Source organism: Galeopterus variegatus, unplaced genomic scaffold, assembly GCF_000696425.1.
Source record: "Galeopterus variegatus unplaced genomic scaffold, G_variegatus-3.0.2 Scaffold2181, whole genome shotgun sequence".
Taxonomy (NCBI): Eukaryota; Metazoa; Chordata; class Mammalia; order Dermoptera; family Cynocephalidae; genus Galeopterus; species Galeopterus variegatus.
This window is the reverse complement of record NW_007728292.1, coordinates 169251-195639: the sequence shown is the minus strand read 5'-3', so window position 1 is coordinate 195639 and position 26389 is coordinate 169251. Positions and strand designations below refer to the sequence as shown.

Genomic DNA, 26389 nt, shown 5'->3' with positions numbered 1-26389 from the left:
TTTTGGGGGGGGTGGGTGGGATGGGGTGGCTGGCCAGTTTGGGGACCTGAACCAGTGACCTTGGGGTTATAAGGCTGTGCTGTAAGCAACTGAGCTAACTGGCCAGCCCTCCTAGAAATATCTTTACTTGCTATATTAATATTAAATAATATTTCCTTATCCAAGAACAATGGACCAGAAGATAGCTGTATATAATACTACTCTTGGCTCTGCCACTTACTAGCTGAAAACTGTGGGCAAGTCACTAAATGTCTCTGACCCTAAAGTTTCCCCATCTATAAAGAGGACTTCACTAGATTACATCTAAAGGTCCTTTTTCCCAAGTGTTAAAGTCTTACTTGCTTCATGACAGTGAAAACTATCAAGTAAGAGACAATGTTTTATTTGTTCATTCTTTTTAAAAAATAGATGAATAAACAATTATTTCCCTCTAGCATGCAATGTGCTAGAGCAGAAATAGCATAAATTTATAGTAAGAAATTCTGAATCACAGTGCTGATTCAACAAATTGCTGACTGAAAGATTAAATGACTTTTTAAATGACTTGAAAAAGTCATTTAATCTTTCTGAGATTCCATGTTTTCATCTGTAGAATAGCAATAATAATATTATTTACCTTATTAACCTTAAAAGTTACTCCACTGATCAACTGAGGTAACATATGTGAAAATACTTTCAAACCTTTAAAGTACTATATAGTTTTTAAGTAAAAATTATTTTAAACTTAGAGCTACATCTCCACAATTTTTTGACATATATGAAAAGCTGTACATATTTCCTCCCACCCTCTTTATTATTTTTTTTTGTGATAAGAACACTTAACATAAAAACTACCCTCTTAGCAAATTTTTAAGTATACAATAAAAAATTATTAACAATAGGCATTATGCTGTACAGTAGATCTCTAGGACTAATTTCATCTTCCCTAACTGAAACTTAGTGCTCTTTGACAAATACCTCCCTGTCACCCCCTCTCCCCAGCCCCCGGCTACCACTGTTCTACTCTCTGCTTCCATATAAATGGAACCATGTAGTATTTATCTGGCTTATCTCACTTAGCATAATGCCCTCCAGGTTCATCCATCTTACTGCCAATGGTAGGATTTCCTTCTTTTTAAAGACTGACTGATACTCCATTGTATGTATATACCACATCTTCTTTACCCATTCATCCACTGATGGACATTTAGGTTGCTTCCATGTATGAGCTATTGTGAATAATGCTATGATGAACATGGGAGCTCAGATATCTCTTTGAGATCCTGATTTCAATTCCTTTGGATATATAACCAGAAGTGAGATTGCTGGATCACATGGTAGTTTTTCTAATTTTCTGAAGAACCTTCACACTGTTTCCAATAGTGGCTGCACCAATTTAGATTCCAACCAACAGTGTACAAGGGTTCCCTTTTCTCCAAATCATCACCGACACTTAGTATCTTTTTTTTTTAAATAACAGCCATCCTAACAGGTGATACTCTCATTGTGGTTTTGATTTCCATTTCCCTGAAAATTAATGACATTGAGCATCTTTTCATATACTTTTTGGATATCTGCTGATTCTTAATTGCTCTATGACACAAAAGCATGAGACAGTTTAGTTTTATGAAGAATTATTAAAATTATGTATGTCCCCTACTGGAGGTTTATTAAAAGAGAACCACCCTATTTCCTTTAAGGTTTCTACTTGGAGACCTTTTTTCTGGAGGGCTGAACTTATTTTTTGGCATAAAACATGTATTTGAGAATACACTATCCTTTCGTGGTGTTTTCTGGATCAAGCACCCTCTCATTTATAATTATCTAGACAAAATTTATTAAATAAACATCTATTGTCTTCAAAAAATTCTGAAATACAGCCTTAATCAGATGACTAACTTTCATAGTAGTTGGTAAAATTTCCTTGTTCTGTGTTGGTTTTTTTTAAGCTAATATTCTAAGCATGTTTACCTTTGGCAGCATGGGAGTATCCCTCTTCTTCTTCTTTTCTGAATTAGGGTCATCTAACAAGTCTGGCTCAAAAGTATAAAGTTCAGTAAGCTCATTCATAGTAAAATGACGCTCGACCTGCTGCTGATCAACAACTCGAAAAGATAGTGACTGCTTAGTTACTTGCCGATCATAAATCTTATCTTCCATGGTTCCCTTTATAAAAAAGAAGAAACAATATACAAATAAATAGCATGTTATAAACATTAAACTTAATCAAGGAGAAATATAGTTACTGATCAATATAAAATGATAAAACTTCGTGGCAATATAATGCAATAAAGAAAAATTAATCAGCAATGTTGCTTAATTCATCAAAGATTTCAACTGGTCAGCACAATTTTTACTATGATAAATTAAGAAAATCACCTTACTGATAATTGTTGTATATTATCTGACCAAAATGCATTCATGTGTTGCTTTATATATATATATTTTTTTCCTTTTTGTCTTTTTTCGTGTCCGGCAACGGATCGCAACCCTCAGTGTCGTGCCCGTACCGGACCAGGACCGGCAACGGGATCGCAAACCTCGGTGCTGCGCCCGCACCTCGCTCAACCAGTGAGTGGGAACCAGTCTGTATGTGGGATCCGAACCCTCGGCGGGAGCGCCACTGCGCTCCGAAGCGGCGCACTGTAGCAGTGCGCCACCGGGCCGGCCCCGCTTTATATATTTTTGTACTTGGTAGGAGGAGGAGAGCAGGCAAGTATCAGGGAAAACAGAAATAAAAGAGTACATGAAATAAGAATTTAGGTGTGCACTGAAGTTAAGATGCAAGATAGCAGTTTAAGTCCTTTTCAATTTAATATAATAAGCTATCGACAATCACCATAAACTGCCTTTATATCAAGTCTTACCTTCTATAATTTCTGGATAGAAAACTAATATAAAATTCCATTTCCATTACATATATAGCATTATAAACTAGAATGTAAAGAAGTTCTAAATTAAAATAACAGGAAAGAGTTCACAATGAGGTTATCAGTCATATGATCTACCAGTTAAACTCAGTCTCTGGTTGAGAAGTCCGGATTTAGAGGCAGGTGGAGAGCAGTAGCACCTGCTCCCAAAGCAGATGTAGCAGTTAAGAGGGCAACTTGATTCTATACACCTGTATTACCTTGAAATGCACCCACTTCTTTGATTTTACTTATTTTTCTTAAATGTTAATGTCTGTTTTTTAACACGAGTTTATATTTAAAGGAAATGACATTAATACTCTTGTCTAGAAAGTATTAAATATTCTTTATAATAATTCTGTGTTATTACAATAAGTTAAAATTTGTCTTTTTATTTACCCACATTTTTCCAATTAAGAGGCTATCTGGTGGCCACTGAAAAACAATGATTATTTGACTTTTTTATCAATAAGGAAGTTAGATTTGGTTAATGGCTTTTCAATGTATGCTAAGTAAATGAACTATAAATGTTTAACTTTCTTAAACTAGCAAGAAAATGCTAAATCTGTTCATTCATGCAAAACAATCTCAACCTGAGAAAGCTAACATTATAGCAACGAACCAACTGCAAAATAGAAACTCATGAGAGGCCAAAATTGACTTCTACTGCTTTATGTATAGGAATGATGCTTTCAACTTTGTCTGTCTCTCTGTAATAGATATATGTTCTGCACCTCTAAAATATTATCAGTTTCACCCAAACTTTCAATATGAAAAGAACATAAATCATAAAACCTACCTGAGCTAAGAACCTATATACATAAACGGGCTTAGTTTGTCCAAAGCGATAAACTCTGAATATACTCTGGATGTCATAAGATGGATTCCAAGAAGCATCAAATATAATTACTCGATTAGCAGCTACCAGATTAATTCCAAGAGATCCTGCTTTGGTGGAAATGATAAATAATCGCCCTCTGAAAATGAAAATACAGAATAAACACTTTAGAAATGAGTGCTTTAAAGATATTTTAATTATGATATGATTTTTTTGATCCTAAGGCAGTTTTTTTGAACAATCAGTTCAGAGAATTCATTTGTTACTTACTGAAGAAAGATATATCTAGAGGAGTCAGGTTGATGATTTATATGACCAAGAAGAATTTTACTGCTGGAAAATGAAATAGTCTGATTTAAGAATAAAGATGAATGTGGAAATCTTATGTTTACAATGTATTCAGGTTTTATTTACAAATTTGAGTAAATATATAAAATTTATGTATAACTGTAAAGTCTATATTGTGTTGGGTCTTGTTATGAGCACTAAGTACATCAAAATGAAAGACAATGCTCAAGGTATATGCTGAAGTATATGCAGTAGGGATGACTTGTATGCAAACAATTATAATGTAATGTAATAAATGTAAGGAGAGACGTCAGATGCAAGTTACTGAGGTAGCTAAAATAGAAGCAAGAAGACAGAGGGCTCCAGGAAGGATGTGTCTAAGACAAAAAAAAAAGAAACTAATGGATTACCTGATGTGTTGGAACGCAAGGATTTATAATATTTCTATAGGAGAATTTGGGAATGTATTAGTAATAGGTACATAGAAAACTAAGCAAATGGTAAAAACAAATCAATACTTGAGCAAAAATAAACAGGTGCACAAAAAAAGGAAAAGTAACCATAGTATTTTAAATTTAAAGCTTAAGAATATTTATATAGTCACAACAAAACAAACCCTCCAAATTGATTTAGGCAAATATGAAAAATTATATTGGGAAATTGAGTGAGGAAAAGTGTGTGTGGGCATGTGGATAAATTTCCACCTTAAAACATAGAAAGGATATATGTAAGCAAATACCCGAAGAATTGCCAAGAGTTGAAATTGGTTATTTTCAGAAAGTAAAAATCATGGATAGGAAGAGGTTGGTCACAAGACTGGTTTATATTTTAAGCCTTGTAAAATGATTTGTTTTTTAAAAATATGTAAACATACTACTTTGATATAAATACAAATTTAATTTGAAAGAGATTATCTATAATATATTTTGAAAATATAGACAAGTCTAAGAAAAAGCAAATTACTCAGTTCCACTCCCCATAAACAATTTCCATTCAAATGTAATAGGGTTTTTTTTGTTTTCCTAAGCATATAGTTTTTTGGCTTTACATAGTCAGGATAATATCTATATACACAGTTCATATTATTAGCATTTCCTCAAATTTTTTGGTAAACATAATGCTTGGCAGCTGCATAATATTTCATTGGATGAGTATATAATAATTTATTTAATTATTTATTGTTGGCAACTTATATCAGAAAGAGAAAACCCCTGGAATATAATAAACTCTCAACAATCACCATAAAATGCCTTTATACGTAGCCTCATTTTGTTATTTCATGACAGAAAATTAATAACTAAAATGCCATACCCATTACATTTACAGCATTATACATTAAGAATACAAAAAAACCTTTAAATTTAAATGAGAAAGAGTTTACAACTTAGTTTACCAATCATATAATATACTAAAGAAAAATCCTGGCACAAAATGAACCAAGATACTTGTTTTGATTCTGTCTGGCACTCATCATAGCTCATTATAAAAATCCCTAACATCTGAACACCTTTGTACTGGCTTGGCATTTACTAGTCTTCCCTGGTAAGCACCTAGTATACCTGTCTAAAAATACAAACTCCTGGACCTGAATTAGGACTTCCTAAATCAGAATTTCCAACTAATGAAACCAACCTAAATGTCCTTTGATGGACAATTGGATAAGGAAAACGTGGTATGTATACATAATGGAATACTACTCTGCCATAAAAAAGAATGAAATTCTGCCACTTACAGAAACATGGATGAACTTATAGAAAATTATGTTAAGTGAAACAAGCCAGGCACAGAAAGAGAAATAGCATATTTCCTCACTTATAAGTGGGAGCTAAAAATAATAAACAAATAAATTTAAAAAAGAAAGAAAGAAAGATACAACAATCATAATAATACACTGAACTTTCAAAAAGAGAGAACTGAACTGAGGTCACCAGAGATGGGGGTGGAGGGGGAGAAAGGGAGAAATTGGTAAAGGGCCAAAAAAATGATTACATTGTATAATGCTGAATATACTAATTATACTGATTTGAGCATCACATATTGCACACAGGTATTGATATTCAACTCTGTACCCTAAAGATATGTACAATCAACTATATTTCAATAAAAAATAATAATAAAAGACAAACCATTATTTGTACAGTGCTCCTCCTATAAACCTTCTTGTACATGTCTTTTGGCAAAAACATATAAGCATTTCTGGTAGGTACATATATAACAGTGGGATTGCTGAGTCATAGGCTATGTATACTGTTAAACTGAACAAATAGTTCTCCAAAGTAGTTATTCCAATTTACATTCCCACCAACAGTATATAGAGTTCCAGTTGTTCCAATCCTTGAAAGCTCATGGTATTGTCTTTTAGTTTTTATTATAACCTTTTAAAAATAGTTTAAAGTTTACAAGAATGTGCAACAGTAGTACAGAGAGTTCTCATGTATCCTTCACCCAGCTTCCCCCAATGGTAATAACTTACATAACTGCAGTACAGTGTCAAAACCAGGAAACTGATGTTAATACAAACTCAGGTAAAGAGCTCATTTGGATTTCACCAGTTTTTGATTGGTGTATACTTCAGTGAAATTTTACCATATATGCAGAACCATGTAATCCTTATCACAAGCAGAGCACAGAACTGTTCTATCACAACAAAAACTTCCTTGTGTTTTCTCTTAGTATTCCCACCTTTCCCCTCCCCCTAAACCCTGGCAATCACTATCTGTTCTCCACCACTATAATTTTGTCAAATCAAAAATGCTATATGAATGAAATCATACAGTATGTAACCTTTTGAGACTGGCATTTTCCACTCAGCATAACACCCTTCAGATCCATTCAAGTATCAATAGCTCAGTATCAGTAGTTCATTCCTTTTAATTGCTGAGCAGTATTCCATTATATGGATAAACCACAATTTGTTTATCTATTCGCACATTAAAGGATATGTGGGTTTTTTCTAATTTGGGGCTATTACAAATAAAGCTGCTATGAACATTTGTGTGTAAGTTTCTATGTGAAAATATGCTTTCATTCCCAAGGAATAAATTTCCAAAAGTGTGGCTATAGGGTTGGACAGTAAGTTTATGTTAGTTATTTAGTTTTGTGTTTTTTTTTAACTGTCAAATTGCTTTCCAGAGTGGCTGTACCATCTTAAATTCCCACTAGTAATGTAGAACAGATCCTGTTTCTCTGCATCCTTGTCAGCATTTGATGTTGTCACTATTTTTTATTTTAGCCATTTTGATAGTTGTGAAGTGATAATTCATGTGGTTTTCAATTACATTTCCCTAATAGCATATACAAATTGCCAGCATCACTACTTTTATGCCTTGGGGCATAAAAGTACATATCAAGTACAATAAGGGTTACTTGAACACAAACACTGCAATACCATGACAGTCGTTCTGATAACCAAGATGGCTACTAAGTGACTAATGGATGGATAGCATATACAGCATGGATACATTGAACAAAGGGATGACTCACATCCTGCACAGGATGGAGCAGGACAGCATGAGATTTCATCATGCTACTGAGAATGGTGTGCAATTTAAAACTTACAAATTGTTTATTTCTGGAATTTTCCATTTAATATTTTTGAACAGCCGTTGACCATGGGTAACTGAAGCCATGGAAAGTAAATCCATGGATAAGGCAGGGGAGACTATTATAGACAAAAAGTCAGAAACACAACACTCTATTAAAGAATAAGATCTGACCAACATTTATAGAACACTCCACCCAACAACAGCAGAATGCACATTCTCTTCAAGGGCTCGTGTACCATATACCAAGAAATACCGTATTTTCTGCCATAAAATAAAACACAACAAATTTTAAACAATTTTGAAATCATACAGAGTATATTCTCTGAACACAACTGAATCAAACTAGTAATCCATAACAGAAAAATAATGGAAGTCTCCAATTGCTTGGAAATTAAACATGCTTCTAGCTGTGAGTGAATGAGGAAGTCTCAAAGGAAATAAAAAATACACTGAACTGAATGAAAATACAAAACACCAAAATTTGTGACAGTTAAAGCAGTGCTGAAAGGGAACTTCACAATACTAAGTGCTTACATTAGAAAAGAGGATTAGAGCGCAGCCTTGTAACACCAAGGTCAAGGGTTCAGACCCCCAAACTGGCCAGCTGCCAAAAAAAAAGAAAAAAAGAAAAGAGGAAAAGTCTCAGATCAAATTAGTAATCCAACCTTCCACCTCAAGAAAAGTAAAACAAGAAGAAAATAAAACAAAAGCAAGATGAACTGAAAAAAGAGAAAAAATAAGAGAAAATCAATGAAACAAAAAGCTGGTTATTTGACAAGACAATTAAAATTGACAAACTTCTAGTGAGACTGAAAGAAACAAAAGAGAACATACTAATTACCAACATCAGGAATGAAATAGTGATTATCACTACAGACCCTGCAGACTTAAGAAAAATCAGGAAATGCAATGAACAATTCTATACGTACACCTGAAATTAAGATGAAATGAACCAATCCCTCGAAAAGCACACACTACCATAACTCATTCACTATGAAACAGATCATCTGAATATTCCTAAAACTATTGAGGAAATTAGAGATTTTAAAACTTCCTCAAAAATAAATCTCCAAGGCCAGAAAGTTTGACTGGCAAATTTTACCAAACGTTTAAGATTAACAAATTCTACATACTCTTTTTCATAAATAGAACAGAGAACACTTTGCAACTCATTCTGTGAGGCCAATATTATCCTGATACCAAAACCAGAAAGACAGTACAGAAATAACTGAATACAGAACAGTATCTCTCAACAAAGTATTAGTAAATAGAATCCAGTACTATATAAAAAGAATTATGCACATGACCAAGGGGGTTTATTTCAAGGATGTAAGGATGGTTCAATATATGAAAACCAATCTGTGTAATACACCATGTTAACAGGCAAAAGGAGAAAAACATGGTATTAATTGAGGCAGAAAAAGCATTTAACAAAATTAAACACCCATACATAATAATTCTCAGCAACTTAGGAATAAAGAATAACTTCCTCAACTTCAGAAAGAACATCTACAAAAAACCTACAGCTAACATCACAGTTAATGAACATTGAATGCTTTTCTCCTATAATCAGGAAGAAGACAAGGATATCCACTCTCATCGCTTAAATTCAACAAATTACTGGAAGTTCTAGCCAGTGCAATAAGGCAAGAAAAGGAAATAAATGACACACAAATCATAAAGGAAGAAATAAAACTATGCCTACTTGCAGATAACATAATGACTCTGAAGAAAATCCCAAGGAATCTACAATACAAACTCCTACAACAAATAAGATCAGCAAGATCACAGGCAAAAGATTACCACAAAAATCAATTGCATTTCTAGCAATGAACATGTGGAAACCAAAATAAAAAACACAATATCATTCACAATCCCTAAAGAAAAAAAAATATTTAGTGTAAATCTAACAAACATATATAGGACTTGTAGGCTGAAAGCTACAAAACACTGATAAAAGAAACCAAAGATCAACGTAAATGGACAGATACTGTGTTCACAGATCAGAAGATTCAATATAGTAAAGACATCAATTCTTCCCAAATTAATAACAGATTTAACACAATTCCTACTAAAATCCTTGAGAAGTTTTTATAGATAAGATATTAAAGCAATTCAGTAAGGAAGGATGGCTTATTCAACAAATGATGCTGGAGCAATTGGACATCCATAGTCAAAAATATGAACTTCTATCCAAACTTCACACCTTATACAAAAATTAATTCAAAATACACCATGCACTTAAATATAAAATGTAAAATTATAAAACTTTTAGAACATAACACAGGAGAAAAATCTTCAGGACCTAGGGCTTTGGGGAAGAGTTCTGAGACCTGGCACCAAAAGCATGATCAAAACAATAACAAATACATTTCATCAAAATTAAAAACGTTGCTCTGTGCAAAACTCTGTGATAAAAAGAGTTTTTTATAAGGGATAAAAAGACAAGCCATAAACAGGCAGAAAATATTTGCAAACCATGTATCTGACAAAGGATTAATATCTACATCATATAAAGAACTCTCAAAACTTTACAATAAAAAAAACAAGCAATCCAATTATGAAATGGGTAAAAAGACATAAAGAGACATTTTCCAAAAGAGGATATGCAGTTTGATGGCAAGTAAACACATGAAAAGATGCTCAAGGTAACTAGCCATCAGGGAAATGGAAATTAAGACCACAAAGAGATATCACTACACTCCTATCGGAACACCTAAAACAAAAAAGTGTTAATACCAAATGCTGGTGAGGATGCAGAGAGGATAGTGAGATGCAGATCTCTCACACATTGCTGGTGGGAAGGTACAAAGGTGCAGCCTTTCTGGATAAGAGTTTGACAGTTTCTTAAAAAACTAAACATACACGTAGCATGTGACCTAGCAACAGCACTCCCGTGCATTTATCATAGAGAAATGAAAACTTAGGTCCACACAAAAAATTGAACACAGTGTTCACAGCAGCTTTATTTATAATAGACAAACCTAGACACAACCAAAATGTCCTGCAATAGGTGAATGGTTAAATATCTGTGGTATATCCATACAATGGAATACTACTCTGTAATAAAAAGAAACAAACCACTGATATACACAACTACTTGGATGGAACTCAAGGGCATTATGCTGCATGAAAAAGCTAGTCTCAAAAGATCACATACACAGTATGATACCATTTACATAACAGTATTGATATAACAAAATTATAGAGGTGCAGAACAAATTAATCATTGTCAGGGGTTAAGGAGAATGGTGAGGTTGGTGGTAAGAATGGTTGTGACTATAAAAGGGTAGTAAAACATCTTTGTGGTGATTTCTTGGTTTTGTTATTATACTACTGGTATGTGAAATCTAACCACTGGAAAAAATTAGGTGAAGGGTTCACCGGACCTCTTTGTACTATCTTTGCAAGTTCCTGTGAACCTATAATTATTCCTAAATAAAAAGTAAAACAAACAAACCAGCAAAACCAAACAAACAAAAAACAGTATGAAACTAACCAGGTATACTGAAACTGTTAAAAACTTCTTCCAGGTCCCACAAGATGATGTTAGATATGGTCACCATCTTAAAGTTTATCTTAATGTGTCTTTTAGACTGCTTTAGAATAAACAATGATTATATTCTTTTTTCTGAAAAATTCTGAGTCTGACTCATAAAAATTAGAATATAGATAGACATTATCACTACCATTTGTGGATTTAGAGTAAGCCCTCAAATCCATGATATGTGTATATACATGCCTAAAGCATGAATCTGAATCAGAGATACTTTTTGGCATATATTGAGGGGTGATTAATTCACTAGTGAGTAAGCCAAGCTCAGCACCCACATTTCAGTGTTGTTCCCTACTGGTCATCAAGTATGATGAATGTTATGGGATAGATCATATGCTATGGTGGTATTTAAAAATTTGGGAAATTATGCAAGTCAAAGGCTTATTATGCTTGACAAATTAGGGTTACTAAATTAATAAAATTACTTCTTTCATACACAAATAATAATTTTTTTAAACATGGCAAAAAGATAATAAAAATGTATTCTTTAAGCAGTTATAAAATCATATACTTTTATAACTTTACAAAAGGATGGTTTGAGTACAGTTAACTCTCCCAGACTACATATTTTCAATAACTAATACTCTTTCAATGATCTAACTAGATTTCTCTAGCTTGCCTAGGTCTAGTTCATAACTCTGCTAGCATTAAAATATGTTTTACACACACAGTATAATACCCAGAATGATTGCATATTGTAATGATGAATAAGCTAACTATAGTGATCTAAACACCACACATTGTACACAATTACTGAAAATCAACATTGTACCTCCCATGTATGTATAACAAATTATCTAAAAAAAACCCCAAACATTTATTAAGGCATACCTCAGCCATCTTTCCATTAAACTAACCCCATCCATCTCCTTTACCTTTTTCTCAAAGGCCATGTTTTCATACCTTTGTGTATGTGTGTGCACATGTTTACATATGTATACATATAAATTTTTCTTTTCCAAATGCAGTTTGATTTTGACAATTATAGTTAAAAGCAACATCAACACTGTATGCACAAAACAATGCACACAAAAAACACCCTATATCTACAGTGGTTTAAAGGATATGATTCAGAGCTGGTTGGTTAGCTCAGCTGGTTAGAGTATGGTGTTATATCACCAAGGTCAAGGGTTTGGATCACCAAACCAACCAGTTGCAAAAAAAAAATTTTAAAAAAGGATATGATTCATATTCCTACAATTGGTAAAGAGATTGGGAAAATGTTGTTAACTTTAAAATCCCCTAACAGATTTGTCACCGAAAACAATATAAAAATGGCCAATAAGCACATGAAAAGATGCTCAACATCATGTATTATTAGGGAAAGGCAAATTAAAATCACATGAGATGCCACTACACACCTTAAAATGGGTAAAATAATCTTTTTAAGAAATGACAATACCAAGTGTTGACAAGGATGAAGAGCAACTGGAACTCTCATACATTGCTGGTAGGAATGCAAGATTGTATGGCCACTTTGGAAACTGTTTTTGACAGTTTCTTACAAAGATATACATAAACTTACATGGGTTTTCATTTTACATAGGTAAATACTTATGTTCACACAAAAACTTGTACATGAATTTTTGAGCACCTTCAATTTTAATTCCAAAACCTGGGAACAACTCAAATGTCTCTCAAGTGGAAACAGCTAAACAAACTGTGATACATCCCTACAATGGAATACTATTCAACACTAAAAAGGAACAAAGTATTGACATATGCAACAACATGGATGAATCTCAAATGTATTTCACTAAGTGAAATAAATGAGATGCAAAAGGCTACAAATCAAATTGTATGATTCCATGAGTGAATTTGTGTGTGTGTGCTGGAGGTGGGGGGGATGATGAAACTGTTTTGTATCTTGATTATATCTTGCATTTATCAAAAAACTGTAGAAGTATACACTAAAAAGAGTGAGTTTTACTGTACATAAATTTACAAAAAAATTTAAAGATTCCTCTATATATACATGTTTCCTACCTCACATTAGTCTCATCATTAAATTCTTCAGCCCACTTCTTCCTTGATTGTGCAGTAGTAGAACCATCTAAACGGTAATAGTCAATGTTTCGGAGCCACTTCCCTTCACCTGAATATTTAACAAGAAAACACAAAGGGATTTGACATATTGCTCTGCTAGTCGTAGTAGATTTTCCTCCTTGCTCACCATTTAAAAGCAGGTTATACCTAAATATTCTATTTGTATAGCAAAATGCACACTTTTCTTAATCAAGGGGTAATTAATTATATTACAAATAAATTCATCACAGATTTCACTCAAGTAGATATTGATGAACAAAGATTTTGTTTTGTTTGTTTTTAAAAGATGACCAGTAAGGGGATCCTAACCCTTGACTTGGTGTTGTCAGCACGACGCTCTCTCAAGCGAGCAAACCGGCCATCCCTATATAGGGATCTGAACCCGTGGCCTTGGTTTTATCAGCACCACACTCTCCCAAGTGAGCCATGGGCCAGCCCTGAACATAGGTATTTTTAAAACCTATTTCACCTACCTGAGAATTTCTTAAAAGTGTTTCCTTGATTAAAATCCTTTAAAACTGCTGAAAGAATATGATTAAATTGCATTTTGTTTATGAGGATTGCTTTTAATTAAATCTGTAAGTGGCCAGGTTTCCCCCTTTCATATTAACAACTTAATAACTAATGATCAGAAAAAAAAACAGAGAAACAATGCTTTTATTCATTCACTAAACAAATGTTTACTGAATGCCTACTATCTTCCAAAAGCTACTCTATGGGCTGGCCACAAATTTCAGCATATGTTCCCAATTTATAAGTATTATTTGTGTGTGTGTGTGTAGAGGATTGAGACTTTATAAGTTAGTGATCCGGAATGTCAATTTTAAAAAGTGAAGTAAAATTTTAACCAAGACTTGCACCACTAAAATACCAAGGGATTAAGTGGTTATGACATTTTTATATTTTATCATACATAAATAATATCCACTCAAATTCTTTAAATACAATACTATTATTTCCCATTCGAGCAACATTCATATTATTACTCCCTCGAGTCTTAACATAAAAACAGGTTAACAAAACTGAGATTTATGTTTTTCAGCACTCTTTAAATTTAGTACATTAGTTAAAAAGCTGCTTTTCCACATGTTTATTTTTACCCATGTCTTTACTTATATTGAAAAACCTAGAATTTCCTTGCTGAAAATGCAAGAAAGTCATTTTATTTATGTATGATTTTTATTTCTTTCAATTAGGAAAAAAAAAAGGCATGCATACCTAAGGGAAAAAAATTTGAGATTGATGGTTCGGTAAAAAGGTAAGAGTCTGGAGTCACATTTGCGTTAACTGTTCACTTGCACAGGATAATTATTAAAGTAGACATGCTAATCATAAATGAATGGAAGATGATATGACTATTTTTAAAAGCATTTCAACAAACTCACCATTTGTGATAATGCAAATAAGCAATCTCTAATACCACTTCCATGAATTTAACACTTAAAAACCGATAAGTCAGTATAGATCAGTAGTTAAGAATATAGGCTTTAGAGTTAGACCCCCTGAATTTAATCTGTTTCACCATTTACTAACATTTTCACTTATGACAATTAAACTCCTTTTGCCCCAGTTTCTTTATCTGTAAAAATGAGGATAATCAGAGTACCTATTGCATAGGGTTGTTGTGAGGATTATATGAGTGTATTAGTCCATTTTTGTTGCTTATCACAAAGTACACTGAACTGGGTGATTTACAAAGAAAATGAAATTTATTGCTTACAGTTTCTGAGGCTGGGAAATCCAAAGTCCATCTGGTGGTGGCAACAGTGACCCAGGGGTCTCACATTGCAAGATGGTGGAAGCAGAGAGAGAGAGAGACAGACTCTCTTCTTCTTTTAAAGCCCTCAGAACCACACTCCTGACTACCATTTTTAATCCACTCACTATGGCACGGTCCTACAATCCAATCACTTCTTCAAGGTTCCACCTTTCAGTTACCATAATAGGATTTACCACCCTCTTAACAGTCACAGTGGGGCCAAGTTTCTAATACAGAAAATTTAGGGGGACACAATTCAAGCTTCAATGAGTTTTGGGGGACATAATTCAATCCACTACAATTAGTTGATAAAAGAAAAAAAAAAACAAACAGAATATTGCCTGTCTCACAGTAATTAAGCTTATTGAGCAGTTAATATTATCACTCAAGATCCCACAGCAAATTATACTTACCTCTATTATAGCACATATTATATGTGTTTGATCCCTTTCTGTACCATGATTTCGTGTAGTATCCCCTAAACCTAGCTCAGTGCCCAATATACAGTGGTAGTGATGGTGGTAGTACCAAAAGTAGTAACTCAAAAGGTAGACCAAACTGACCAATAGTTAAATGTTTGCTAAAGACAATTTATAAAATCAGAAATAAACAAGCAAGCATATGAAAAAATATTCAACCTTACTGGCAGTCAGTTTCTACCATTAAAAACGTGGAAAAACGTAATTAGAGTATTACAGGTCTATACAAGGGTGCTTCAAAAAGTTTGTGGAAAAACAGATTTAAAAGATAATATGTATCTTTCCATGGACTTTTTGAAGTATCTTCATATTAAAATGGACATTTTCCACATATTGATAGTGATAGAGTAAACTGACATAACTTTTCTATAACATAGGCTTTCTGATAATGAAACACTGAGAGAACATAGAACCTGAGTAATAAAATTAATACATAGTGATAATAAAAAATATATATATTTAAGCTAAGATTATACTTAACTATAGTCAAATCAAGGAATACATATACACATTACACATATATATGTTAAAGATATACCAATAGGAAGGGACTCTAGAAACACAGAAAGTGAGGGAATGAGAAAGATAAAAAGTGTCACTGCATACCTAGCGTTGAAATGTAAGGGGCATGTAAGAAAACGCATCACCAGAGCATTATTCTCTATGGGAAAAAAAAACTAGGAAAAATCCCAGATAAGGGTAATTTATTTCCTTGCCAGTTCAACAAATATTTACTATGTACCTACTACATGTCCAGCTTGGTGCTAAGCACAGAGTATGCAAAAATGGGTAACAGTGAACCTGTCTTCAACAACACAGATTTTAACAAGAAAGACACTATTCTCATACAATGTGAAGCAATCTAGGAAGCCTTGTGGAGTCATCTGACTCCCCTGTCTTTGTCTCACACCCCATTTTCCCCTTTTCCCAGCTCCTGGCAGACACCATTCTATTTTCTGTCTCTATGAATGTCACTACTCTAGGAACCTCATGTAATAGGAATCACACAATACTTGCCCTTTTGTGACTGGCTTCTTTCACTTAGCATATTGTCTTCAAGACTCATCGAGGTTGTACCATGTGTCAAAGTTTCCTTCCTTTTTAAGGCTGAATAATATTCCATTGTATGTATATACCACATTTTGTTTATCCATTAATCTGTTGATGGAAATTAGTGTTGCTTCTACCTTTTGGCTATTGTGAATAATGCTGCTATGAACATGGGTGTACAAATATCTTTTCAAGACCTTGCTTTCAATTCTTTTGGGTATACACCCAAAAGTGGTATTGCTGGATCACATGGTAATTTTATTTTTAGTTTTTTGAGGAACCACCATACCATTTTCCATAGAACCTACACTACTTTCCATTCTCACCAACAGTGCACAAGATTCTGATTTCTCCATATCCTCACAAACTCTTGTTATTAACTGTGTTTTTTTGTTTTGTTTTGTTTTGTTTTGTTTCTTATCGAAACCCATCCTAACAGGTGTGCAGTGATATCTCACTGTGGTTTTGATTTGCATTTCCCTAATGATTGCTGATACTGAAAATCTTTTCATGTGCTTGTGGGCCATTTGTATATCATTTTTAGAGAAATGTCTATTCAAGTCTCTTGCCCATTTTTTAATCAGGTTATTTGTTTTTTTGCTGTTGAATTGTAGGAGTCCTTTACATATTCTTGATATTAACCCCTTATCAGATATATGACTTGCAAATATTTTTTCCCATTCAGTAGGTTGCCTTTTTACTCTATCAAAATGGTAAACCTTATGTTACATATGTATGTTTTACCACACTAAGGGGGGGTGGGGGGGGAACCTACCCGTAAAAAAAAAGTCCAAGCCAAGATGGCTTCACTTCTGAATTGAAGTAAAAATTTAAAGAATTAAATCCAATTCTTTACAAACTCTTCCAAAAAATAGAAGAGAACATGTCCCAATTCATTCAGTGAGGCCAGTATTACCCTGATATCAAAACCAGAGATATCACGAGAAAACAAAAGTGAAATCCAGTATCTCTTACAAATAAGGATGCAAAAATCCTCAACAAAATACTAGCAGACTGAATCCAGCACCATATGAAGAGAATTATACACCACGACAAAGTGGGATATATCTCAAGTATGCAAGGCTGGTTCAACATCTGAAAATCAAAGTAATAGAATGAAAAACAAATTTAAAAAAAACCCAAACCAAACCAAACAAAAAACCCCATGATATGATCATCTCAATGGATGCAGAGAAATCATCTGACAAAATCCAACACTCTTTCATGATAAAACACTCAACAAACTAGAAATAGAACAGAACTTCCTCAACTTGATTAACAGCATTTATGAAAACCTAGAGCTAACATCATACAAAATGCTGAAAAACTGGATTCTTTCCCCCTAAGATTAGGAACAAGACAAGGACGTCAGCTATTGCCACTTCCATTCAACGCTGTACTAGATGTTCTAACCAGGGAAGTTGGGAAAGAAAAATAAATAGAAGACATACAAACTGGAAAGGAAATTATCTCTATCTGTAAATGACATGATCTTGTATACAGAAAATCCTAAATAGTCCAGTATAAAATAATTAGAACTGAGCCTGGCAAGGTTTGCAGCATACAAAATTAATATACAAAAATCAATCTATACATTTGCAATGAACAATTTGAAATGAAATTAAGAAAAAAACTTCCTTTACAAAAACATCAAAAAAATGAAATATGTACAAATAGATTTAACAAAAGAAGTATAAAATGTATACTCTGGAAACTACAAAATATTGGTGAAATAAATTAAAGACCTAAATAAATGTCAAAACATCCCATGTTCACAGATTAGACTTTATATTGTTAAAATGGCAATACTTCCTAAAATTAACCACACATTCCACAATATCCCTATCAGAATCCAAGCCAAATTCCTTGTACAAATTTACAAGCTGATTCTAAATTTGATATGAAATTGTAAGGGATCCAGAATACCCAAAACCATCTTGAAGAAGAACAAAGTAGGAGGACTCACACTTTCCAATTTCAAAACATACTTCCAAAGCAATGGTAATCAAGACAGTGTGGTATTAGCATAAAGAATGATAAATAGAGCAGGGGAGTAAAACGGGGGTCAAGAAACAAACCTATGTCTCTGCGGTCAACTCATTTTCAACAAGGGTGCCAAGTCATTCAATCAGCAAAAGAATATTCTTTTCAACAAATAGTGCTGGGACAACTAAATAGCCGCAAAAGACTGAAGTTAGACCTTTACCTCACACTATATACAAAAATTAACTCAAAATGGATTAAAGACCTAAATGTAAGAACTAAAACTATAAAACTCTTTAAAGGATAAACAGAGATCTTCACAATTTTGGATTTGGCAATGGCTTCTTAGATATGACACTAAAAGCATAAATAGCAAAAGAAAAAATAGATAAACTGAACATCATCAAAATGAAACATTTTTGTACATCAAAGGACATGGTCAAGAAAGTAAAAAGACAATCCAGAGAATGAGAATATATTTGCAAATCATGTACCTGATAAGGGCCTAGTATGTAGAATATATTTTAAAAACTTGTATCTCTCAACAACAAAAATACAAGCAATCAAATTCAAAAATGGGCAAAAAACCTGATTAGGTATTTTTCCAAAGATAAACAAATGGTCAACAAGCACATGAAAAGATGTGCAACATTATTAGTCACTAGAGAAATGCAAACCAAACCACAATGAGATACCACTTCACAACCACTGGAATGGCTATAATAAAAAAACAAAAATGGAACATGGCAAGTATTGACAAGGATATGGAAAAACTGGAAACCTTGTACACTGGTGGTAGGAGTGTAAAATAGTACAGACGTTGTGGAAGACAGTTTGGTGGTTCCTCAATAAATTTAACACAGATTTACCATATGACCCAACAATTCCATTCTTAGGTATATATCAAAAAGAATTGAAAGAAGTTGTTTAAATAAATGAAAACTTGTACACGAATGTTCATAGCAGCAATATTCATAATGGCCAAAAGACAAAAACAACCCAAATATCTCACAGTGAATTAATGGATAATAAAAATGTGGTACTATCCATATGGTAGAATATCATTAGGCCATAAAAAGGAAATGAAGTAGCAAAACATGCAATAACATGTATTAACCTTGAAAATATGCAAAGTGAAAGAAACCAGTCACAAAAGACCACGTATGTTTCCATTTATATGAATGGTCCAGAACAGATCAATCTATAGAGACATAAAGTAGATCAGTGGTTGCTTAGGTGTGAGGGAGTTGGAGGGTAGGGTAGTGGAGTGATTAACTAAAGGGGACAGTGTTTTATTTGGTAGTGATTAAAATATTCAAAAATTGACTACGGTAATGGTTGTACCTATCTGTAAATATACTAAAACCACAGAATTCTACATATTAAATGACTAAACTATACAGAATATGAATTACATCACAATAAAGCAGTTTATTTTGCTAAGTAAGTAGATTGTAGCTGTTCTTGTCACAAAAAAAGTAACTGTAAAATGATGCGTGTTAATCTGCTTCACTACAGTAACTATTATACTATCTATATGTATCTTATAACATCATGTAAACCTCAAATATACACAATAAAAATTTATTTTAAAAGTACCATATGTATATGGACAAGAACAAGGAGAAAATGCAGAAAAACTGATATATGAGGGCTCTGAGACTTTGGGTAGTTTTGTTTCCTTTATTGTTAAAATGTTTGTACAGTATGTTTAAATCAGTATTTTTTATATTACCATATAGAAATGTTTGTAACTCACCTTTATAAATGAGAGGTTTATCTTTATCTTCTGTCTTCTCCCTACTAGCCAATTCAAGAAAATCTTCAATCAAGTCCAGAGAGATAAGAGACTGGCTGAAAACAAGGCTAAAAAAACAGATTAGTGTTTATAGATTAGAAGATTCACCTTGTAAAGATATCACTTCTTCCTAAATTGATCTACAAATTTAACATAATTATAATCAAAATCCCAGCAGGATTTCTTTTTAAGAAATTAACAAATTGATTGTAAAATTCATATGGGAATGCCAAGCACAGAGTATCTAAAACAATTTTGAAAAAGTTGGAGGCCTAACTTTACATTATTTCAATACTTTACAAAGATATAGCAATCAAAACAGTGTAGCACTGGTAAAGAGACAGGCACAAATCATCAATGAAACAGAACAGAATCCAGATATAGAGCCACACAGTATGGTTAATTGGTTTTTGACAAGAGGGCAAAGGCAATTCAATGGAAAAAGGATAGTCTTTTCAACAATGGTCTCAACGAAACTGAACATCCATATGCCCCAAAAAAGGAACTCCATCTAAACCTCATATTTTATACAAAAATTAACTCAAAATGAGCATAAATCTAAATATGTGAAAACTACAGAATGTTTAGAGGAACACAAGAAGAAAATCTTCATAACTTGGGGTTAGGCAAACAATTCTGTAGACATGACACCAAGGTATGATTGGTGAAAAAAAAAAGTTGATAAATTAGACTTCAACAAAACTAAAAAATTTTTTGCTCTGCAAAGGACACTATTTAGAGAACGTAAAAAAATTCTTCCTATTAAAAGTATTCCAGTAATTTAAAGTCACAGGCATTCTACAACACTTTGTCATTCCATTTAAAATATGTCTGCAAATTCCTGATTCTCAATCCTAGTAGTTTTCTAACTCCTTTTTACCCATGAAGACTATTTGTTCACAGGAAGTTTTATATGGAGTTAAAATGAAATAAATAACAAAAGCAAGTTGCTTTAGGCATTATGGGAGAAAAGAAAAAATGTCAGTGGTCCCTTACCCTCAGGAGCTCTGAGAAATAGTTTGAAAACCACTGCTCTATCTAACCGGTTCATTGGTGAGAAGTAAATGGACACAATTACATACTGGAAATGAAAAAAGAACTAGAAAAAGAATGTAGGAGGTCTCCTTTTCTTCCTTATATACGCAAAGTAGGTCAGTATACAAGAAACTATATACCTGTGGCAAGAATGCTTTAAGTTTTGTTTTGATTCTGAAAACTGTACTATAGGAGAAGGAGGTGTTTATGACTCTTGCAGGTCCTTCAACACTCACTGCTAGATGTCTGCAAGTTTAGCAAACTAGAAAGAATAATTAAAGCTATAATATAGCCACTGGAATTAGCCACATATGCATTTTCTATTGTATGGCTTCCTGAGCTCTGCACTGTTGGAGTTGACTATCTCCCAGTTGCCTACTTACCAATACTGGTAAGGAAATAAATTGACTCCTGGTGGTCTGCTTAAATGACCAAGGCCTATATGCCTTGACCTCTCAATAGTTTGATTATCTTTCTCTGAATTAGTAACTTCACTGAATCAATTCTTTGTAAGCTATGAATTAAGTCATTGACAGTTTCTAAAAGTGGGAAACAAATTCTTAGAAATACTAATTATTTAATTAGACTTAATCTGGAATTTGGGCTACTATGCTGGAAAAAAGTTGACCTGAGTCAGTTAGCAATTAAGGCTGGTTCTGAGAACCACTGAGGTCAGACAAGTCTCACTATAAAAAGGTAAAGAGTTGTTAGGACTAAATGGCTATATACTAATGGTTATCTCCGTTAACCCTAACTGAAGATAACATGAACTACTGCCCTGATTGATAATAATTTTCATATCTGTATAAACCATTTTGGCTATTTTATTAATGGTTCACATGAAAATATAAACATAAGACTTATCAAGTTCACAAACAACCAAAAGCCAGGAATAAAGACTCACTCAAAATTTAATATTTATTTTTTAAATTTATTTTTTTGGCAGCTAGCCAGTACAGGGATCCAAACCCTTGACCTTGGTGTTAAAACAGCATACTCTAACCAACTGAATTAACCAGCCAGCCCTCTAAAATATATAATATTTAAATAATAGGAAATAAATAAGTCAGAAGGGCTGGGCTGAAAACCAGTGGTATACTGGAGTTAGCTCTAACTAGCCCCAAATAGGAAAGTTGATTGCTAGCATCTTTTCCCACCTTTGATGTAAAGTTGGTAGCTTGAAATTGGCCATGGTGGGAGTATTTATAACATGGAAATCAGAAATACTACAAGTCATGGCATTTCTTTTTTGTCTGCTTGCCTATTATCTTTATTATAATTTTTGGAGGGGAAAGGAGCCAGTTGTTAAACATTTAATAGCACACTACTGGCTAAAATCACTAAAATTCATTTATCTCTTGCCCTGTGAAATATCAAGTTTTCATTGGGGTTCAAAAGATCAACTGCACAAACAGAGAATGGAGGAATATGATTTGATAGCAGTTCTTCTAAAAAAAAAAATTAGTATCAGTTGACTAAGTTCAATATGAACCAATAGTGTTATTTAGATGTTGAAAAAACACCTCTTTTGGACTGAATGAATGGAAGTATAGGGTCCAGACTATAACTTTGTGCTAATAAGAACTCAGCTAAAGTGTTTTGTTTACTGAGACCATATTTTGACATGGGTGCTAACGAACTGAAGTATATTCATGATCATGTGGTCAGGACTAAAATCGCATACAAAGAATAGATCAAGGGAATGAGAAGAAAAGGCTAAAAGTAACAAGAGAGATAGAAAAACACCATTATTTGCAGAAGAGTCTACTAAGATAGTGGTAGTAATGTCTGCAAATTACTTTGAAATGCATCAGGAAAATAAGAGGAATGGATAGAGGGATGGATAGATAAATATGTGATAAAGTACAGTAAAATGTTAATTATAGAATCTGGGTGATGGGTATATAGATATTCATTATAAAATTCTGCTTTTTGGTATATCCGAAAATTTCCATAATAAAAATGTTGGACAAATAAATAATAGTGCTAATAGCAATTCTAGAAACGCATAATTTTATGGTGTTAACATTGACAGTATCTACCAGTTCGGCTTATAACTAAAATTGATCAATATAAAAAAAAAAATAAAAAGTAGTAGATAAGTTCTACTTTAAAGCAGAGGGGAAACAGCTATAAGGGCAGCATCTAAGCTAAAGATAAGGATATATATTCTAACAATCTGAAGTATTCAACCATAGGTAGCCTTCTGATATGGCGAATATTCTATTACAGGAGAGGCTAGGAGTGCAGTTATGACGAACATAGTAGAAGAAATTCCTGCACTGGGTAGGAAATTAAAAGACCACTAAAATGCTACACTCTTAAAATTCTTGTTTAGTACCTAAATAAAAACTAATTTTAAACAACAGCAGTGGATAGCAGAAAAAAGCATGTCTACAGTAATAATCTCTTCTGACCTTTCAAGAATTCTGAACTCAAATATCCATTTATTACTTGACATCTCTCATGGATACCTAATATGCCTTTGAAACCTAACATAACCACAACAGAACTCTTTATTTCCTCCAATAAACCTAGTTTTTCCCTAATCTTCTTCATCTTAATAAATAACAGCACAATCCACCAGCCATTTAAGCTGAAAGCCTGGGAGTCACTCTTCCACTATTCTCTCCTTCTCACTGCTCTGTGGTTAATCTATCAAGTCCTGTTGTTTCTACTCCAAAACATATCCTTTTCCTTCACTACGACCACTCTTTACTCTAAGCCAACATTATCCCTTACCTGAGCCACTTTTTACTGTATAAAGTGGCAAGATACAACCAAAAATAACTTTTAGTGAGCACTTAACTAGGTACCAGATACCAGTTAATAAAAAAAGAATAAAACCATCTTCAAACAGCTTACTATCCAGTGGAAAGACATATAAACAAACAGGTACATTAAAATGTGTTAAGAGTAGAGCAGAGATATATTAAAAGGAGGTATGGGAATATAACAGAGGGTTTGCTCTTTCCAGGAGAGTTAAGGAAATTAAGTTTGAATATATATATATTTTTTTTGGTCCTTTTTGAGACCAGCCGCACCGCGCTCAGCCAGTGAGTGCTGTGAGCACACTGGTCATCCCTATATAGGATCTGAACCTGCGGTGGGAGCACTGCTGCGCTCCCAGCGCCGCACTCTCGTGAGTGCACCACGGGCTCGGCCCAAGTTTGAATTTTTTTTTAAGAAAAGATTATTTTATTTTAGCCTCATGTTATTTATTTATTTATTTATTTTGGGGGGGCAGCTGGCTGGTATAGGTATCTAAACCCTTGACCTTGGTGTAACAGCACTGCACTCTAACCTGCTGAGCTAACCAGCCAGCCCTATTTTAGCCTTATGTTAAATTATATTAAAAGCATCACAGATACCTTTTAAAAATATTTTATAATCAGATGTTTTAAAACTTTTAACAGCTTAGTAATTTGATGGGTGAGACTGGGGTGGAGATGCAGAGAAGGGAATGGTGGCACAAATGTTAGAAGTAAAACAAATGGCAACAAGAAACAAAGGAGAAATGACAAAGAACAAATAATTAAACAGGTGAAATAAACTTTGAGAGATGTCCACTAGATTTGGGGATTAGAAGGTAATTTTAGGAGGGAATATCTCAGTAAAGTTACAGGGTAGAAGTCACACTACATAGACTGAAACCCAATTTTGAAAATGGCGATTCATAAGTATCAAGGAAATAAGTTCAAGGTGCAATAGCTAGAAGCAGAAAACAGCCCCAAAGGAATAGTCTGAATATGCAGTCAGAACCAGTGACTTAAAAAGGAAGATAGTTGTTTGTATTGGCCTAGTGCTATAATAACTAAAGAAATTTCATCTTTAGAAAAGAAGAAAACATAACAGACTTGTTTAGCTAGGTTGTTTAAACAATAGAAAGGTTATCAAAAAGTTCATTTATATAATAAATATAGGAAAGAACTTACACTTTATCCCCAATTTCCTCTGCCATTCGAAGAATTTCAAAGAGAAGTACCATTTTTCCAGAATGCTCTAAAACCTCAGCATCAGCATCTGTAACAAAATCTTTGTACCAGTCTGGAGCTGGGCTGCTTGGATTAGAGGAGGAAGTAGCTTTACCTGAGCAAAATAAATGGGATATAAGTAAGTAGGCAAATCAGGAAAGAAACTGAAAGAGACTAAGAGAGACAGAAATACACACACACACACACACACACAAAAACCAGAGTGAGCTCTACACAGAGAGAAAAACATACAAAGTAGGGGGTAGGGGGGTTGGGATAAATGCCAAATAAGAGAACAAGCAAGAGATGGATCCTGAGAATATGCAAAAGTATGAGAGACAGACCCTGGAGGAAGGGGTGGGGAGCTCAGAAAGACAGAGACCCCAAGAGATAGGAAAGTCCCCAGGCCCTGATAGAGTAAAACCCCCCAAACACACTCCAAGAGACAGAAACCAACAGAGACAGACAGACTCAAAAATCAAGAGAGAAAAGACCTTGGGTCAGGAAACGTTTTACTGTGTTATTAGAATTCTGGAAAACTCAAACAGAGATTGACCTCAGAATCGCCACATCACATTAAACATTTTGTTCTTATTTTTCCCAAAAATGTGGACTATAAAAGATGTAAGAAAAAAAGTAGCACAAAATCTATTAAAGGATTTAAACAGTTTGATTCAAAATAAGAACTATACAGGTTTAACCTGTTTATATACTTTTTCAATTGCTTTTTAATGCAAAGTATTTTAAATTTTAATATATAAAATATTTTAAGTACTCAGAAAAGTATACAGAATATAATGAACAGCAATGCTCCCATATCTGATCTTCATCACATTTTAACACTGTTAATCTTCTGTTCAGTTAAAGTCTAATATGTGACCCTACCCAATCCCATTCTTTCCCTCCCCCTCCTTTTCAAGAGGTAACTAAACCCCTAAAATCTATATTTACCATTTCTATGCATGTTTTTATATCTTTTTTTCCATGTTTTTAAACCATATGTAAATGGTACCATACTGTTTGTATTATTCTGCAAATTACTTTTTCACACAATGTAGTTTTTCACTCAAAGTGAGACTTATTTATGTTCCTCATGGAGTTCCCATTCAATCATTCTAACTGCCATGTAGCATTCCACTGCATAAATATG

The 26389-nt window shown here is 33.5% G+C and overlaps 1 protein-coding gene across 5 annotated transcripts in view; it reads right to left on the bottom strand.

Annotated features, from left to right (window-relative positions):
* Nucleotides 1-26389, bottom strand: part of ATRX (alpha thalassemia/mental retardation syndrome X-linked) — a 206356-nt gene that overhangs the window by 19167 nt on the left and 160800 nt on the right. For all 5 annotated transcript variants that reach the window (XM_008580865.1, XM_008580863.1, XM_008580867.1 and 2 more), the window contains 5 exons: nucleotides 25201-25354; nucleotides 20192-20298; nucleotides 13102-13210; nucleotides 3688-3865; nucleotides 1951-2145 (listed from right to left, as the gene is read on the bottom strand). In XM_008580865.1, coding sequence (XP_008579087.1) covers nucleotides 1951-2145; nucleotides 3688-3865; nucleotides 13102-13210; nucleotides 20192-20298; nucleotides 25201-25354 — 743 coding nt within the window. The remainder of the gene's footprint in view (nucleotides 1-1950; nucleotides 2146-3687; nucleotides 3866-13101; nucleotides 13211-20191; nucleotides 20299-25200; nucleotides 25355-26389) is intronic.